The sequence below is a fragment of the Ornithodoros turicata genome, chromosome 3 (genome assembly GCF_037126465.1).
Source record: "Ornithodoros turicata isolate Travis chromosome 3, ASM3712646v1, whole genome shotgun sequence".
Classification (NCBI taxonomy): domain Eukaryota; kingdom Metazoa; phylum Arthropoda; class Arachnida; order Ixodida; family Argasidae; genus Ornithodoros; species Ornithodoros turicata.
Window position 1 is genome coordinate 32,726,990 of NC_088203.1, and position 19,855 is coordinate 32,746,844.

General features: G+C 45.6%; 2 protein-coding genes across 2 annotated transcripts; one reads left to right on the forward strand and one right to left on the reverse strand.

Annotated features, from left to right (window-relative positions):
- Positions 1 to 888: 888 nt before the first annotated feature.
- LOC135390167 (uncharacterized) lies at positions 889 to 3,765 on the reverse strand. Its single transcript, XM_064620144.1, has 2 exons — positions 3,357 to 3,765; positions 889 to 2,748 (listed from the first exon to the last, which is right to left on the reverse strand). Exons 1-2 carry the CDS (start codon positions 3,641 to 3,643, stop codon positions 2,385 to 2,387), a joined length of 651 nt encoding a protein of 216 aa, XP_064476214.1. The 5' UTR covers positions 3,644 to 3,765; the 3' UTR covers positions 889 to 2,384.
- Positions 3,766 to 8,395: 4,630 nt separating this feature from the next.
- Positions 8,396 to 10,222, forward strand: LOC135390168 (uncharacterized). Its single transcript, XM_064620145.1, has 4 exons — positions 8,396 to 9,004; positions 9,289 to 9,321; positions 9,610 to 9,665; positions 9,743 to 10,222. Exons 1-4 carry the CDS (start codon positions 8,906 to 8,908, stop codon positions 9,936 to 9,938), a joined length of 384 nt encoding a protein of 127 aa, XP_064476215.1. The 5' UTR covers positions 8,396 to 8,905; the 3' UTR covers positions 9,939 to 10,222.
- The last annotated feature ends 9,633 nt before the right edge of the window (positions 10,223 to 19,855 follow it).

Sequence of the window (19,855 nt, forward strand, 5' to 3'; positions counted from 1 at the left end):
AACGTTCTTAGGGAATGTGCATCCTGGGCAGACTTTAAGGGAAACAGTGCTGACACATGTGTAAATACTTTCATAAATGCATCGAATGAGCAAAAGATGAATGCGGACCGAGTAACTGTTGGTATTGGTATTCAAGGATCGTTAGAAACAGCATTCCCGCATCATGGTGATTTAAATGATTCTGTCATCCATGCAGCTCCTGTTTGATCAGACAGTGTTGGTTTGCGAAATCTATAACATCGATGCTATTCGACTGCTGACATCATGCTTTCTATCCAGGACATCTGGAAATTTACAGATGTGTCCCCTGCCTGCATCTAATAGCAGTGAGACAGCACAGTCATTACTTGAGAGTATGGTGACAGAATCGCACACAGGTTCTGTTTGCCTCTCGGGATTGACCCCTAGCTGCACATCACCACCGACAATATCCCATTCGTTACCACATGCCCCACCTTCCCCAGTTGCTCAAGCTTCTCCTCATATACCATGTGAAGATGATGCGACACGACCCTGTGAGACCCAGCCTGTCACTCCACTTCGCCAACCTTTATCCTCCCAACCACGAAGAAAACGTACCAGGACCTCAAACAACCATGAAAGGCTTGATGCTGAACTGCGTCTCATTGATCTGCAGCTGCAGCAAAGGCCCGACGAACATGACAGCCTCGGAAACATAATTGCAGAAGGTGCGCGACGCTGCCGACGCGAGTATTTGCATGGTTTGAGAGTTGAATTGTTGGACGTTCTCCACAGGTATGAAGAAATGAGCAGGCAATAAATAGTAGTATGTGCTGTGCAACCGCATGTTATTTCACAAGTAGACAAAAATGTACAACATGATACAGTATCAACAATGTATACAGCATAGTGGGTGTATTCCAAATACACAGTCAATGATGCATCACAATAAGTGGAGAGTATTACCGCTATGTGTTAAAAAAAAAAAGGTTCGAGCTGCTGGTCACCTATGCAACATATCTAGAGCACTGTGTATGTATATGGTATAGGAATATGTACATATACACTGTAATTTCCCTCCTGTACAGATAGAAAAAAGCTGTACGTGGCAGCACCGATGCTATTTTTGCAGGTGGAAATCCTGTGGGAAAGCACATGCAAGCAGCATTGCTGCTGGCAATAACATTATATAGCTTAACATGCTACCTGCTCGAGTTTCTCCATGAAGAAATGACTTTGCAATAAACATATCTCAATGTTGTACAACAATACCTTGTTTTACCATTTGACAATAATGAATAACCAATCTAACATTACTGATGAACTTCATATACAGTAGACTGGGTACTTTGAAAGATGCAGTTGATGACACACAACAAAAAGGGAGGGAACAGTTTAAACTGAGAGCTTTCTATGGAAAAGGATTTCAACAGCAGCGTCTATTCACGAATAATTCATCAAGCGACGTTTTTGGAACAACCCCCACAACACACAAAATTTATACAATAGTACTATACAAAACATAAAGTCCAACACAGCCATATTCACAGCCTATAACCATTCACATTTGTTTTCATGTAACAAAAGGAGTCACTATTCATATGTACATTAGGGTTGCCACCTTCTCCATCAGCCCATGACATGGGGGGGGGGGGGCAACGCAGTGGGCTTTGCATTTGAATTAATACGATGTATCAAAAGTTTTTTTTCTGTACCCAAACGTTGTTTTAGTTACCTCAGACTACAGAAAGCCAGGACAGCCTGGTCACGCCGAAAGCCTAGATAAGCATTCACGGGGTTGAGACACTTGCATAGATGTGGTTCATTACGTCGTGGACACATTGCACTGCAGCTAAATACAAAGGGGAAAAAGTTATTCTTCTATGTGCCGTACCTAGTGAGATACAAGCCCTCAAGCACACCGCCGAGCTAAGCGCAGACGTCTCAGACCTCAGAGTTGCATGGATTTTTATGGGCAGCTGTAAGCACGTGACTTCTTGTGCGCTACCTCACTGGCGGCAGTGAGGTCTGTGATGAGAGAGGCACATACGCCTTGGTATCCGCGGTGCCTATTTTCTTTGCTTCTATGCTTCTATTCTTTCAGTGCAGGTTCACATCAGTGCAAATAACAATTTTTTATGTTTATCTGGGATAACCTGGGATGACCTGTCACAACCCCTTTTTGGCCAGCTGGAATGCATAACGTTGCATTTTTATTGGTCCTATCAATTTCATTTACATTGTGCCCAGTTCTGTGTGAGCTATCTCAAACTATGCACTCTATGGGGAGCTGCGCACCTGTCCACTGTATGCATTTCACCTTCACCCAGACACAAAAAGCAAGACTTCAATTCCATAACTGTTCGGGTGAAATCCGGAGAGGTGACAATCCTAATGCACATCTTTCATGAAGAAACTGCCCTTCACTGTGGTTGTACCCTTGCCCACTGCCATGACAACTCCCCAGCTGGACTACAGAAGTATTTAGTAAATGCTTCCCTGCTTGCAGCGGCATCCCTGCTGAAGTTTCTTGCATGGGTGCGATGCAGAGAAGGCAACATTGAACAACCCTCCAGCTCCTGATGCCATCTTCCTTCAGTAATGTTGCTGTAGACATCCTGATTGTCACCATAGCCCACAGTGTCATTGTTGTGAGTGCTCAGGAAATTGTGAAGCACACAAGCTGCCTTTACAACACCATCTGCATTTTCTGGTATTAAGTTGATGGTCCTCAACAGGATCCTCCACCGTGCGCAGAGAATGCCGAATGCGTTTTCAACGCAGTTCCTACATGCAATGTAAATGGCATGTATAAGAATATTGAGCGCATACAAGTTTGTAGAAAGACAACTAGGAAAAAAACACAAAAAACAGAACAGAGCAGAAAACATTAACATAAGGAAATGAAACACAATTATATTGTTAGGAGGTTCTGCACACACTTAAAACGAGACTTCTGTGGACGCAGCACCTCTTCAAGTTACAAAAATGACCATGTGGTTTTGTCTGCATGTTCTTATGCTATTTTCTGTTTCCTTTCTTACTTTGTGGATTTTTTGGCTCCTTGCTCAGTTCAACTTGTAGGCCACAATTATATTACCCCACACGTGTCTGTCATGGCATGTTACACTTTAGTGTAACAATTCCATAACATACAGTTTCATGCATAAAACACTTCTTCTAAATTAATGAAGATGCCCTTAACATTTACCCACATTTTCGTGTCAGTCCAAGTAACTGTGTGGCTTGCAAAATGCTACACAAATATGCATAAGTACTCTACATGAAACAGTACAACAGTACAACTGAGGTACTGTTATGCTGCCATAAAAGTGCTAAGAAGCAACATGTAAAAGTAATTGTATATCTAGAACTTTGCAAAATATATGCATTACCTGGCACGGCTCAACCGTAAGTTGAAGACCCTCTTTTCTGTAGGCAGGCCGAGGCCTGGGTAGGGCCTCAGAAAATCAGGTCGCAGTTGGAACGCCTCATCACCAATAAACACGTGGGGAGTCACCAGGTCGCTTCCAGGCAGTTTCTTCAACCCTGGGGTGTCCAAGGTGCCGCTTTCAAGGTGGTGGCCAATTGGAGATGCCTTGAACACTCCAGAATCACTTTGTCGTCCCTCAGCGCCAACATCAATCAGGACAAACCTGTAGCAGCTGTCTACGACAGCCATCAGGACTATCGAAAATGTCCCCTAGAGGACAAGAATACCTTAATAAATATGCACACAAGTAGCAACAGAGCTATGTGACACAGCTATGACATTCTGTATGTGATATTCAGAGAACAAAAAAATTTGGGTTACATCAACTGCGTCGCAAAGAGATGTACATGAACATCTGTTTTAATGTATATGTAAATAAGGTGTACAAAGCACAATTTTCCAGTATGCGGATGACAAAGTTGTCATCGTTGACAGAAATAATTATCGAGATACTGCATCGTACATTCGACATAACAGGAGCCATGAAATGGTAGAATCATACAAAATATTTGTTAACCTTTTCATACAAGTTCTATACTAGGAGTCCAAAGAAAGGATTGTTGAGAACCACTGGTCTACTCTATAATGCAAGTTACAAGTTTGTAGCAATTATTGCCCCAATATCTTGTGGCTGACTGGTATTCATAATTGTACAACTGGAGTCCCTGGGTGTGACGGATAGATAGTGCAAAATATGAATCACTTTTTTTTTTTGACAGCTTCGGTGAGGGTCCAAATTATAGCACGTGAGATGACATTTGTGCTGGAACTGTAGTCATAAGAGACTATGTTAGTTTTACGAGAGAAAGACATAACCTTGGTTTTGGCTGCGTTGATTACAAAGTTATTCGAGGGCACCAGTGGGTGCAGTTATGCTTCTGTTATGTGCAGTTCGAAGGGTACGATCGCCCGTTCCTGTTACCTCAGTGTAAATGCAAGTCGCTCAGCTGACGAAATCGGTTCTCTGCAGAGGTGGGCCTTTCGCAGGTCATCTTCGACCAACTTGTGCAGCATGTCGAAAACTTCGGGACCCATGCGAAAGTACTTATGAAAGTAGCTGTTGTCCCCGCTGTCTCTCAGTTTTCGCATCTGCAAAAGTAAAGCGCTTTACGTTGTGAACGTAACACGGTGTCACTGCGCCTACAGTCACCATATATTACGCTAAACGTAGCTTATATAGTGACTGCAAGTGCAAAGTGCAAGAACGCAAAGTGTACGCTCGCGTGAGCGTAGGCATCGAAGAATATCAAATGGTACTCACTGCTGTGTGGAATTCACTTTCAGTCTTCCTATCTTCCCAAACAGGTCGAACCCACCAGCTCTTCTTGCGCAAAAGCTCCTTCTTCTTAAGAAGAAGCACTTTCTTTTTCAGAAGCAGCAACTTTCGGTGTTCATCCATCGCGGTGATAGCGGCAGTGAACAAGAGAACGGAAGCGGAAATGCAAGCGATACACGGGATCAAGTTTCGTGCTTTTGTTGCCAAGCTATGTGTGTGAAGTATTGTGCTACATTCTACACCTAAAACCTTAGTTCTCCGTCGCCTACGTTCTTCTTGTTAATTTTCGTGGCTTAAAACTCCGCAAGGGGTTCCGAAGGCCAAGCCGCCGAACATAACCGACGCCGCCCGAGGAGCCGTCGTATGCGGGTGGACTCGGCGGTTGTCCGTCGGGGTGACGTCACGACTGCGGAGTTGGGCGCTTTTCCGTCGAGAAAGCCGTCGTATGCGGGCGGCGCTTTACTTCCGGCGTCAACCGTCGAGATCTGCTCACCGCAGACGTCGGCGAAACTGGCCTGCTCCTATTGTTTTCGTAGTTCAGCGGAAAACCGTCGAGCCGTCGACGCTTTCCCGTCGAGAAAACGTCGTATGCGGGTCGCGCTTAACTCGTCTGTGCGCTTGACAGCGACTGGACCAAGACGTTAGTAGCCTCGATCTCCTTCTTGTCCCATTCACGCCTGGCATCCTGGTCAGTTGGGCGTTCACCTTCCACGGCCGACCAAAGTCCCTTCGCCTTGAGGTATATCGTCATTTAAAACGCCATGTGGGATAATTGCTGAAGTCAAGCTTCTCTAAGTGGACCGAGTGGTTAGTCGACGTTCCCTCCGCCATTTTGGTTTCTCAAAAGAATATGAACTTGCTCACCGCTTGAGGTTACTCGGTGGCTTGAAACCGATCTGGGCCCGTAACCTTTGTTGAAGTTTCATACCGTGGACAGTCTGTGCGTGTGGCTTCAACACTACCGAGAGAGCATCAGTCAGACATCCAGTTCGGTCCAGCCAGCGAGAGAATGTGGTACACCACTTTGTCATCACACACCTCGCGCTGCTCTGGCCTTTTATTATTAAAATATAACTAATCCGAAACTAAAGGATTTGCGCTAGACGCAAAAGATACAGCCCAACAACCAGTACTGTTGCACTGATGTCGTTGTTAACTTTTGTTATATGTCCCAGTAAAATGTCGCAAGTGTAGACTCCTTGCTAGCCTCCCAATTTCATTCTCGCCGAGGTCCAAAGTGCCTGCATGATGTGGCGTCGCTGCCCGGGAAACTTAGACTAAGAGCAGACTGGTCTGTTCCTACTAGGCCATCCCTTCGGAGTTGATGACGAACCCGACCACATCGGTGACAACAGGGCAACTGCTTACTCGCAACTGAAAAAAAGTCTTATAAGACGCAACGTTGAAAAAGAAAAAGTAGGCTCCCAAAAGTCACAAAGAGGCATCCAAGTTGGTGTAGTCATGCCACTTCTTGAGCACGTCTAAGTTCATCGGGCTCCCGAGGGGGTTCTACAGAAGTGAAAGGTCGATCAGATCACTCTCTCCAGTTCCAGTGCCCAGTATTTTATCTCTTGAGTTGTCCTGTCTAGTCCATTCCGCCTCCGTCTAGTGTGCGGCTTTTAGATATGTTGTATGGCTACCAACAGACCCACATTGCAAGTTTGGTGCTATAACTTCACTGCATAACATGCTCACGGCTAGTCATCACGCGAGATGGCGGATTTAGAACTTGTGAAGAGAAGTGTGTGTGTGTGGGGGGGGGGGGGGGGGTCTGCAACATTACCATAAATGCGAAGTGGGAAAGAAGCGAGGGTCCTGTATTTATAGGCCCGGATTTATCGGATAATGCATTATTATTATACACGGACTCATCACCTGCATTATCACGGAAGAATTGGCATAATTCGGGCAAAATGGATTTGCCAATAGAGGCAGCCCATATTGGGTCGATATTGGTGTGCTGCCCGGGATATGGTCGACACTTTCAAATGCAATATTGGCACAACAACTTTCAGGCGCGACGAAAGTAAACTGCGATTCCAGACAACCGTGTCGCGAGCTGCCTTGATTGGGCCTATATTGACTTCCAATTTACCGAATATAGGACCAATGTGAGGCCAATACTGAGCTGCTGCCTGGGCGATATGCGGTGTACATTGGCAATACTGGAGCTGAATATCGGCTGCCAATATTAGCCCGTGCTTGGGCAGGGTTGGAATTGTAAAATCGGGCCAACATTGGGAATCCGAGATAGCCTATATTTGTCCAGCCTGGGGCCCACACTGGGGAGCTGCCGGGGAGATTCTGAGTCACGCACGACTGCGATTGGTTCCGATAGGCACGATAACCTTGTCAACGGTATTCCAAACTCACTATGAAGGCCGGAATGCACGGAGCGTTTTTGGGAAGATTTCAGGGAGCACGCTGGGCGTGGGTGTGACCTCGGAAAAATGTTTTCCAGTACGCGGGGACAGTGTATACGCCGGATCTTTCGACTACGGATATTCGCGCGCGTCTCAGGCGCATTATTGGAAGTATCGTTCTGCGACAACCAATCAAAACCTAGCAAAGAGATGAGAGGAGGTCTTCTCTCTGTATAATGTGAGATGCCTGAGTCTGGGCACAACTATACGGGGTGTTTCAGTTATATCCCCGGGCTAAATAATTCGCGAACGGGTGAACCAATCGAAACACTTTCTATTTTACAAATATCTGTCCGATACCACGTACAAGCTGCACACCGTGTGAATGAGTGGGGGGCGCTCATTGTTTAAATAAAAATTCAGATGAGTTTTGTGAAAAACAACTTCTAAAGCAGAGCGCCGTGGGTATTAAAATGGGTACTACCCCCTTTGGGACCTTCAGTGGACACCTGTTAGAGAAACATCTGCCGCTGAAGCGGGTCATTTGTTGCAGTAATTATTTGGTTTCGGTTTCCATATTTTTGTCGCTGCTGATCGCTGTGAAGCGCAAAAGGACGCTTTCCACTTCCTTATTCGCCTATAACTTACGTTGAATTAGTGAATTACGTTGTTTGTATAAGATCTAGAGTACATTCTTCTCCATTCCACATTCCCACCAGCAATGGGGTAGAGTATCGCCTGTGGCGATGAACCTCCCCACTCTCCAAGTCAAAAATAAAGTTGTTGTTGTTGTCTTCTCCATTGCCCACACTACCAGCCTTAAGGTTGATTCCTATTGTAGGGAATTCCCGAACCGTACTATCCGGATCACTTAAAGGGACTGTCGTATCCGGATCGGTGGTTACGAATCCAATACCAATTTGTTCGACACACTACACTCTTAGAAATGAACTTCACCTCATAGCACGCTCCTAGCCAACCTTAATCTCGAATGATATCATTATCTTCTCCGATTTGCTGAAAACGGGAGGCGTACGCCTTTTTTGTAACAATTATGAACAGCATAAGTGTCACAAAATAGGCTCCGCCCCTCGTTTTCAACAAATCATGTACGAGAACGTTGTCATTCGGAATGTTGGTTGGCTAGTAGCGTGCTATGTGGTGAAACTCATTTTTAAGAGTGTACCACGAGCTATTTGCCAAATTTTCTCCTCCCAAAACTGCCCGGGTGATGAGAAATCGAATTTAAAGGGACTGTCGCATCCGGAACCGTGGTTACGAATCCAACACCAATGTGTTCGGTACACTACCACGAGCTATTTGCCAAATTTTCTCCTTCCAAAACGGACCGGGTGATGAGGAATCGAATTTAAAAGATCCGGTTTCGTTTTGATCCTCGAAAGCGCCAGCGCCAACAACATCGCGTGACGCAAGGTCGAATCTGGCTAATCCGCTGTGAAGGACGCTGTCGTCTGCCGCCAAGTCTGGGGCTGCTTTGTTTTTTTCCGGCACGTCGCCCGTATTCACATGTGACACTTTCTAGTGACTCGGATACTATCGCTACGCTTGCATCCTTCGCGTGGGATGTCGTTTGGAAACCGACGCAGCGTTCCCGACTCCAGGAAAACTTCCTTCGAAAACCTCGATGTTTGATTTCGCACGCCAAGGATACAGCTACAGCCAGACCACAGACGAAGCGAAAGTTGGAAGCAGCTACATCACTGCGGGTATCCAGATGAAGCAAGGAGTGTTCATGCTGTCCGTGTATGCTCCTCGCATTTCACCGATAATGTGTACCTGGATGAGAACATCATGGAAGTGCAACTTGGATTGACACAAAAAAGGAACGAATTGAAACTTGACGCCGTTCCGACAGTGTTCCACGAACAAAGCGAGCCAGCAACTTCGACAGTAAGTCACAATGTCTATGTAGTTTCCCAATCGGGTCTGTCACTCTTGCGCGTGAGTAGCACTTTGCAGCAAAAGACGAAATCGGTACAACGTAAGGTATCCCCTAACCTATGATTAATAACTAGATAAATAAAATCCAATAAACAAGTTCAAGTGATGTCATTCATATGAACGTGATTGACTTTTCTCGTTGTCGGACGCGTTATCATGAAACTTTCACTGTTACTGAACCTGTGACTTTTGTGGAATGTGGTAGACATGATTGGTTTTCATGTGTATTACAGCTGCAGGCAGTTCGACAGGGTCAAGCGCAAGTGGTACGTATATTACTTAAATACATATAATGTGTTTACAATTTTTGGACACAGAACAATTCGCAAACTATGAACCCCGATCACTAAAAGGAAGAACTGACGCTGTTTGTGTGCTGGTGTTAGAAACAGGCACTATACAAACAGTACCTCTGTCCGTAACATAAGCGCCATAACCCACTTCCCAGTTACCTTTTATCTCTCTGTTTGTGAACTGTTTGTGTGCTGTAGGGCGGCGGTTTTTGCGGTTGTCGTAGCCAACTTGAGGTGCACTTTTGACGTCCTGTGTTATAGAAGGACCAGGTGCTGCTGATCAAGTCCCATCCATCCATGAAACGGCATCAAACAATGTACGTGTGTGCACTGCAATTTTGCTGAGAGACCTGGTTTTTACACTAATGCCTTTACGACGCCTCTGACAAATTAGGATCTTCCAGAACAGTGCTTTCTTCATCCAAGTTCAAGAAGTAAAGAGAATGACTTCATGGCTTCTACTGACATCTCACAGCTACATGCCAAGACAAAATAACTTGACAGCAGGAAATGAAAAGAAAAAAAAAAAGGTCCGTTTCAGGTCCACCCAAATCTTTGTGCAGAGGCTGACAACAACAACGCTATTGTGAGATGATGAATGATGCTGATGCAGCGTTGAGATTAAACCCTTGTTTCCTTTTTTGCAATGCTATACATTACTGCTGGTTAAATGTAAAATGATGCACCTACCTCCAGACATTAAAGGGGCTACCAGAGATGTAGTGTCAATTCAACAGAAAACCTGCATGTTCTACCAGGCACTGTCACATAAGCATTGGCCAAATTTGCTGTCCTGTGAGCTTTGATAGGATATGCCGTAGATAGTAAGAGGCCTCTTACTGTAAAAGGGAGGTGCATTAATCGAGTAGTGGGGTCTGAGGCGTGAGGGCCATTTCAGGATGTACTAACCCTTCTAAAATTTTACACTTGGTTATGCCCAGAGATCGATCCAGATCCCCCCCAACACCCGGAGTTTTTTCCTGTGTACCACTGTTATAATGAAATCGTCCAATGTACTGTCCAATCGTCCCGTTTTCATTGCAATTGAAGTACTTACAAAACTGTTTATTTTATTTTTTATTTTTGTGAGTCCCCGCTTCAGATCCCAAGGGACATTGCCAGTGTGGTGCACGCTGATAACTGTCTGTGCATAGCAAATAATAAATATCTGTGCGTGAAGAGTTGGATGTGGACTTGTGCAATGGCTCTTGAATGGACAACACTCAGTCAACACAAAGGTTTATTCACATTTGCGTAACTTATTGCCTGCCATTATAATAATTATTAAAATACATAGACAAGAGGTAATGCTCTGCCAAGGATCTCTGAAGTTACAGTCTTGAAAGCTGTTTTCAAGACAGTGGTGCTAAAAAATTGGATCAATGTCTGGTATCAAAATTTGTTTTTCTGTATCAAGGCAGAACAATCTTCCGTGGGAATGACAAATTTTGGACATTCCCAGACAGATGTATCACTTACTATGATAATGAGGTGTAACTGTACCATTAGTGAGTTATGAAACGTTACCTGAAATTATTTGACGTGTTATATCCCTCACATGCTATAATACTGCCAACGATAAGAAGCATTACACTATCATTAAAAGTATAACTGTCACTTATGGCCAGGTAGTTTATTGCTCCTGCCGATTCCTTTGCACTTCTCAGGATTACTGTGGTAACACAGATTCTGTTTCACACTTCTCAATTGGAAACTACGCAAGTCTATTATGGTGTAGGTGTGAACAGTAAATGAGGCACACTAAAGATGATAGTCCTGATAGGACCAGGATGGAAAAACGTTGGCGAATCATGCGGACGACACACCCAGGTATCTGTCGTCTGTTTTTCGGTCCAAGGAATCTCCAAACTCAGCTTGTAAACACACAATAAGCAGTGAACCTGACGTAGCTGTAAAAAGAAAGGACACTTTCCTAAACACGTAGCATAGTTAATTTCCTGACAATCATTCTAATTCTAACCCGGCCCTTGAGTTGCACAGTTGGTTAGAGCCTTCGTAACTTTCATGGGGCATTCGTCGTGTGTGCAAACAACGACGACAACTACGAAAATAAGGATTGCTCGACGTGCCTATCTATCGTGGGCACAGTAGGCGAAGACTGTGATCGTCGCTGCAATACTGCGGTAGATACACCACTAGAAGTTCTGGCCGATGACAGGGAGCCGGGAACAAAGTGTGATGCGTGCGTGTGGTGCGTGCCGTCATTGCACAACTCTACCACTTCACCAGCACTGCAGCATATAGGTACTCATCCAGTTCCTGAGGAACACAGACGCCGCACAAACACTTGGATTGTTTCCTGCGTCGTAGTGTGAATGTCACGGGATTAAGTATTGAGCACTCCGATCATGAACGTACCTAAAGCAGTGGTCCTGAGGCTCGTTCTGTTGCGCTAACGCAGCTGCGGCACGTACATCACCAGCGACTTGCAGAATAAGCGGATCCGTCGAATATGGGCCGTCATCAAACATGTATATTCGTCACGGGAGCTATTCCTAAAGGCATTTGAACAGCACGATTCGCCACTTCCGCGTTCCGAGTCCGCCATCTCCGTATGTGCCTTCGCCCTTCGCCTTCGTCTCCCTGACCTTGCTCATGCAAGCTGCAAGCCGCGGAGACTCCTCTGGCTCGCCGCGTTCTTATTGGTCAGATTCCATGTGACGTTGCTAAAGATTCTCAGCAGGGAGTTCCGCTTGACGCCCGCTTCCGTCGTCTGCTGTAGCGCCGCTTACACACGAATTATGCAAAAAGTATTCCGTCGATCGGAACGGGGCTTTCGGAGTCATGGCCAGTGAAGGACGGGGAATCTCATTTCACTGTGGTTTCGGAATCGATCTGTGGTCGATGCGACTGTCCCTTTAAAAGATCGGGTTTCGTTTTGATCCTCGAAGGCGCCAGCGCCAACAACATCGTGCGACGCAAGGTCGAATGTGGCCAATCCGCGGTCAAGGACGCTGTCGTCTGCCGTCAAGTCTGGGGCGACTTTGTTTTTTCCTAAAAGTCGCCCGCGTTCACATGTGAGGTTCACTTTCTAGTGACGCGGATACTCGGTGAATCGGGAGAATCTCTGCGCTTGCATCTTTCGAGTGAGATGTCGTCCGGAAACCGATGCAGCGTTCAGGGCTGCAGGAAAACTTCCTTCGAAAACCTCGACGTTGATTTCGCACGCAAAGGGACAGCCTAACCAAGCGAAAGTGGGAAGCAGTTAAGCGTATATCCTGAACGTGTCCGTACACTCTAAATCCGGCACCCGATATGTACCGCATGGAAGAGGACGCATGGAAGAGGAACGAGTACCTTTCCGGAGGTATCTGTAAGACGTACTCCTACGGCTTTTCCGTTGGCCACCACGGTTCTTTCGTAGTGGGTCACAGTGCCGTGACAGTATTCCGGCAGATACTTGCGCGTCAGGAATCTGACCACCAACGCTGCAATATACAAGAACAAACGCAAAATGACAAACGTACCCTTGTGACCACACTCTTAACTCCGTACCCTTTAGTAAAGGGTAAAAAATCGCAATATTTTACCTTCTATTTCAGAAGCTAGTTGCCGCCATCCCAGCTTGAACTGGTTGCACACAGTGCCCACTTGCCACCAGCCCAGCTTAAACTGGTACCAGTTCACTTTCCAGTTATCGCCAGCCCAGATTGAACCACGCACTTTTGTCGTGGCCTGTTCCTGCGAACAGCCATGTCGCGCTCGCAAAAGTACATTTGGAGAGCTGATAGAGATTATGCCGATTTTTTAAAATGGCTCGCCGCTCTATCTGACACGTAAATCATTAGCTACAAGAGGAACACTCGTCGAGCCATGGTCCATTGAAGTCGTTACCTGTGAGATGGGAAAACGAAGCTTCCTGTGAACGGTACGAGTACGTCATAAAGATTGCTAAAAGTAACCAGATGGATTCGCCAGCATACGCCTGCAAAAAACCACACTAGCAATAAAATTTATTATATTTCACCACGTTATGATACGCGTATGTCCTCATACACACGTGTATAGGGACTCTGTTTCTTCTGGTGTGCCAGTTTGCAAAATCGTACATAACAGGTGAAGGGCGATAAAGGCTTCGGGTCGACACATGGAAACCAACCAAAGAAGATATGGAAAGGTCCACCGGCAAGGCCTCGCAGCTATGCCACTAGCAGGTATCCAGATGAAGCAAGGAGTATTCATGCTGTCCGCGTATGCTCCTCGCATTTCGCCGATGATGCGTACCTGGATGAGAACATCATGCAAGTGCAACTTGGATTGACACAAAGAAGAAATAACAGAACTTGACGCTGTTCCGACAGTGTTCCACGAACAAAGGGAGCCAGCAACTTCGACACATGTCTACATAGTTTCCCAATCGGATCTGTCCCTCTTGCGCATGAGCACTACTTGGGAGCAAACGACGAAATTGGTACAATATAACGTATCCCCTAACCTATCATTAATAAATAGACAAATAAAATAGAATAGATAAGTAAAATAACGCGATGTCATTCATAAGAAAGTGATTGGCTTTTCTCGCTATCGGACGCGTTATCATGAAACTTTCCCTATAACTGCACCTGAGACTTTCGTCTCCTTTTGTGGAAAGTGGTAGATATGATTGGTTTTCATCTGTATTACAGGAACGCGCAGCTCGACAGAGTCATGCGCAAGTGGTAGGTATATTATTAATTACATATATTGTGTTCACAATTTTTGGACACAGAACAATTCACAAACTAAGAACCCAGATCACTAAAAGGAAGAACTGACGCTATTTCTGTGCTTGTGTTGGAAACAGGCACTATATGCAAGCAATACCGTCTGTTCATAACATAAGCGCCATAAAACTACTTCCCAGTTTCCTTTTATGTCGTTGTCTGTGAACTGTTTGTGTACTGTAGGGAGGCGGTTTTTGCGGTTGTCGTGGCCAACTTCAGGTGCACTTTTGACGTTCTGTATTATAGAAGGACCAGGTGTATCTGATCCAAGTCCCATCCATCCATGAAACGGCATCAAACAAGGTACGTGTGTGCATGACAATTTTGCTAAGAGAGCCGGCTTTTACACTAAGGCCTGTACGATGCATCTGACAAATTAGGATCTTCCAGAACAGTGCTTTCTTCATCCAGGTTAAAGAAGTAAAGAGAATGGGGAATGACTTGATGGCTTATCCACTGACATCTCACAGCTACATGTCAGGACGGAATAACTTGAAGGAAGGAAACAAAAAACAAACAAGAAAAAAAAGGCACTTTCCAGGTCCACCCAAATGATTGTGCAGATGCTGACAACTACTTCATTGTGAGCTGATGAATGATGCTGACGCAGCGTTGTTTCCTTGCCCTTTTTTTCCCTTGTTTTCTTTTTTGCAATGCTATACATTACTGCTGGTTAAATGTAAAATGATGCACCAATCTCCAAACATTAAGGGGGCTACCAGAGATGTGTCAATTCACCAGAAATGCTGCATGTTCTACGAGGCACCGTCCCATAGGCATTGGCCAAATTTGCTCTTCCGTTAGCTTTGATAGGATATGCCGTAGATAGTATAGAGGCCTCTTACTGTAAGGGGGAGGTACAGTGTTCGTGTAGTGGGGGCTGAGGCATGGGGGTCGTTTCAGGATGCACTAACCCTTCCAAAATTTTACACATGTTTGTGCCCAGAGATCTATCCAGATCCCCCAACCCCCCAATTTTGTGTGTGTGTGTGTACCACTGTTATAATGTAACTGCACCACCATTTTCTTTTTGCAACAGAGCCCAAGATTGCGGTTCTGGATAAACTACTGGTTGTGTGTTTCGGAAAGGTAAGTGAAGGGGGAACTTGTCTACCCCACGTTAATTACCCGAGGTTCATGCAACCGTCCAGAAATGTAAGAAACAGACTATTCTAGATTTTTATTGCCGTACAAGTTCCATTGCAGTTGAAGCCCTTACGAAGCTGTTTTTTGTGAGTCCCGGCTTGAGGTGCCAAGGGACATTGCCAGTGTGAGGCAGGGAAATTGAGGATATCACGGTGATAACTGTCTGGGCATAGCAATAAATAATATTGAATATCTGTGTGCATGAACACTCTTAAAAATGAACTTCACCGCATAGCACGCTCCTAACCAACCATTATCTCGAATGATATCGTTATCTGCCCTGATTTGTTGAAAACAGGGCGCGTACGCCTTTTCTGTGACAATTATGAACAGCATAAGTGTCACAGAAATGGCGTACGCCCCCCGTTTTCAACAAATCAGGGCAGATAACGATATCATTCGAGATAATGGTTGGCTAGGAGCGTGCTATGCGGTGAAGTTCATTTTTAAGAGTGAAGAGTTGGACGTGGACATATGTAATGGCTCTTGAATGGACAACACTCAGTCAACACAGACAAAGATTTATTAACATTTGCGTAACTTATTGGCTTCCATTATAATAATTATTATAATACATGCACAAGAGGTAATGCTCTGCAAGGACGTCTGAAGTTACAGCCTTGCAAACTGTTTTCAAAACAGTGGCGCTAAAAAAATTTGATCAATGACAGGTATCAAAATTTGTTTTGCTCTATCAAGGCAGAGCAATTTTCCATTGGAGTGAAAAATTGTGGACATTCCCAGACAGATGTATCATTTACAATGATAACGAGGTGTAACTGAACCATTAGTGAAGCTATCGTAACCTGAAATTATTTGACATGCTATATCCCTTAGATGCTATAATACTGTCAACGATAAGAAGCATGACACTACCATTAAAAGCATAACTGTCACTTATGACCAGGTATTTTATTGCTCCTGCATATTTCTTTGCACTTCTGGGGATTACTGCGGTAACACAGATTCTGCTTCTCACTCTCAGTAAGAAACTTCACAAATTTATTATGTCGTAGGTGTGTACAGGAAATGAGGCACACAAACATTGATAGCCCTGATAGGACGGGGATGGAAAACGTTGACGAATCATGCGGACGACGCACCCAGGTATCTGTCGTCTGTTCCTGGGTCCAAGGAATCTCCAAACCCAGCTTGTAAACACAGAATAAGCAGTGAACCTGAGGTAGCTGTAAGAAGAAAGGACACGTACCTAATCACGTAGTACAGTAATTTCCTGACAGTCATTCTAACTCAACAAAGCCCCCCCTAACCAGGCCCTAGAGTTGCACAGTTGGTTAGAGTCTTCGTAACTTTCATGGGACATTCGTCGTGTGTGCAAACAACGACGAAAATAAGGATTGCTCAGCGTACCTGTAACGTACCTGTGGCTTTAGTAGGCGAAGACTGTGATCGTCGCTGCAATACTGCGGTGGATACACCACCAGAAGTTCTGGCCGAAGACACAGACCTGCAGAGAAGAACAGAGTGTGCTGCGTGCTACACTGTACTTCACCATCATTGCACAACTCTGCCACCTTACCAGCACTGCAGCATAGGTACCCATTCGGTTCCTGGGGAGCACAGATGCCGCACAAACACTCCAGCGTTTGTTTCCAGCGTTGTAGTGAATGTCACGGGCTCAAGTATTGAGCACTCGCATCATGAACTTACCTAAATCCGTGGTCCTGAGGCTCGTTCTGTGGCGCTAATGCAGCTGCGGCACGTACATCACCCACGACTTGCAGAGGAAGCGGATCCGTCGAATATGGGCCGTCATCAAACATGTATTCCGAATACATGTTTGATGACGACCCATATTCGCCACTTTCGCTTTCCGAGTCCGACATCTTCGTTTGTGCGTTCGCTTCCCTGACCTTGCTCATGCAAGCTGCAAGCCGCGCGGACGACTATGGCACGCCGCGTCCTTACTGGCCAGATTCATTATGACGTTGCTAAATATTCTCAGCAGGGAGTTCCACTTGACGCCCACGTCCGTCGTCTGCTCTAACGCCGCTTACACACGAATTACGCAAAAAGTATTCCGTCGATCGGGATGGGACTTTCGGAGTCATGGCAGTGAAGGACCGGGAATTGCATTTCACTGTCGTTTCGGAATCGATCTGTGGTCGATGCGAGTGTCCCTTTAACGAGCTGGACTCTCGCCCCCCCCCCCCTCTCTCACACAAAATTACTTGATCCCTGGCCACATCCAACCCACCAACGCCCTGCCCTCAAAGCTCTCTTCACCATTCTCGATACTATAGGACTTCGATCCTTATTGTGAAGAGGCTCATTATTTCATTCCCCGTAGAGAGTTCCCAGTAGAGTACCGCCCCTGGCGATGAAACTCCCCATTCATCATCTCACAATATAGTTGCTGTTGTTGAATTACGTGTTCTTGAGCTTACTTCTTGAGCTTACTTCGCAACGGGTGTACTGAAGAAAAAGTAACGACGTCATACAGGCTTCATCAGTCCCCCACCCCGCTTATCTGACTGAAATGCGCCATTTCTCTGTTATGATCCCACGGACGGAACACAGTTAATAACATAGTACCTTGATATCACAGCACTGGTCAGCACGTTTTCTTCAGCACTTCTATGAATAAGGGAGTGCAACAGCGTCCTTTTGCGCTTCACCGCGACCAGCCGCGACAAAAAATATGTAAACCGAAACCAATTAATTACTGCAACCAATGACCAGCTTCGGTGGCAGATTTATCTCTAAAAGGTGTCCACATCCATGCGTTGTAAAGAAATAGAATAAATGTAAATATAAAAACCAGGTGCTTGTCGCCGCGTCGCTCGCCAGATCGCACGCTCTAGATACGTCCTCACCACACGAGCAAAGGAACCGCGTGAGCGCGGCATTTTGACGCGAGGAAAACGTCCCATGTGTTTCGGCGTTGACTTCTTCGTTCTGGATCCTGCCTGTAGGGGTAACTAATGGTGCCTATGTGCGCCCTTCGAGTGAAGATTGAAGTTAACAAATTGTTAAAACGTTGTTGATTACGGCTATAAAGAGCAGTCGTCTCGTGTCGTCCTCTTTGAAGCGCTACTTGGTCAAGCTTGTCAAACCAAGCCTAGTTCAATGTGTGCACCCCCCGGGTGCGACAACCGATCGTGGGTCTACCATCTCCCTGAGTGCTGAAATAACCCAAGCAGCACACAATATTGGACCCATATTGTCTGGTCATTTGTGGTACGGGTCCAGTATGGAACCCGTTTTGCCAGGATTTCCCTCATACTCACTCGAACTTGGCAATATGGGTCCCATATTGCCCGTGTACACCCCATATTGACTGAAAATGCAGAAAATGGTACGTACCCATGTTGTACCATGCCCACGGAAAGATTTGATGTTGACGAGCGTGAAATGCCCAATTCAATACGTCGTTACATCCAACAACTTCCCACAGATCATACATATTGTTCGAAACAGTCAACATACGTGACAACCACTGCAACTCAACTCCACTTTCCACATGCTGCAAGCAGCCGCCATCTTCTTTCGCGATGCCAATGCCAATCGGTCGAACCGACTGAGAACGTGGTCGTTTGAGCGAAATCACACGTCCTGCAACTACTACTAGTACTACCTATATGCGCATGCGCGACACTCGGATCGGTCGTTTCATTCGGGCTAAAATGTCGCTGGTTCCACTAATGACACTGGAATTGCGGCATGTCAAGTAAAAAAAACACAATGTTTGATAAGAGGGGATGTCTCTTCTGTGACGCAATGTGGTTTCAAGTTACTGCAGGCAGTGTGAGTTGGTGAGGCGTACGTCCGTCACAGTCACGAAAGTGTTTGGCTCCTTTGAAATCTAGCAGCGGATTGTAAATCTTTGGTTAATACAACATTGTGATCCCAATGAAGGCTTCTGAGGGATGTTTGGCATTGGCACACGGTTAGTTATATTGTAAGCCAGTCCATGTGACTGGACTTCCGCCTCGATGCCAATACATATTGCCACTTGCAGTTCCGTGGGGCTGCCTGCCTAGCACTAGTTGATCCTGCTCTTCATTTTACGGCGAGGCATTGGGTGGGCGAGGGCAGTGCTATTTTTGAAATGTGATGTGGGCAAGCTTTCCCTTGTCCCATCCTACAGTTGGCAATTCGACTGCTTGGGTCGTTTAACAAGACGGGCGTAGCACCTGTTCTTCGTTTTTAGGACGATGCAGTGTTGTTTTTGTAACGCTATGCAACGTGGATCAATAAAATCTGCAGAAATGAAAAAGCAAAAAGAGATAGGTACTATCAGTGGTGGATATTATACCGGATAATGCTTTACTATTACACGGACTCCCCATTGGCGTTATCACGGAAATATTGGCGCAATATGGGCAAAATCGGCTTGCCAATATGGGCAGCCCATATTGGTCCAATATGGAGTCTGGTTGCACTCCTAATATTGGTCTCATATTGGCAGCCCATATTGGACCAATATTGGTAATCGTGGCAGCACATATGGGTCCAATATTGGACCAATATTGGCGTGCTCCTTGGGAGACTTCCCATAGCAGAAGTAGTACACATAGTACAAGTAGTAGTAAGTATAGAAACAAAGTATTCCCACCTCGACAAGGTAAGAGCTCGACTGTGTGCTGTAGAGTACGGTGCTGGTGATTATCGAG

Coding starts and splice junctions, on each gene's coding strand:
- LOC135390167 (XM_064620144.1), bottom strand. CDS start 3,643: ATGGCTGTCGTAGACAGCTGCTACAGGTTTGTCCTGATTGATGTTGGC. Junction 2,749..3,356: donor TTACGGTTGAGCCGTGCCAG/GTAATGCATATA, acceptor CATTGCATGTAG/GAACTGCGTTGAAAACGCAT.
- LOC135390168 (XM_064620145.1), top strand. CDS start 8,906: ATGGAAGTGCAACTTGGATTGACACAAAAAAGGAACGAATTGAAACTT. Junction 9,322..9,609: donor GACAGGGTCAAGCGCAAGTG/GTACGTATATTA, acceptor CCTGTGTTATAG/AAGGACCAGGTGCTGCTGAT. Junction 9,666..9,742: donor ATGAAACGGCATCAAACAAT/GTACGTGTGTGC, acceptor CTGACAAATTAG/GATCTTCCAGAACAGTGCTT.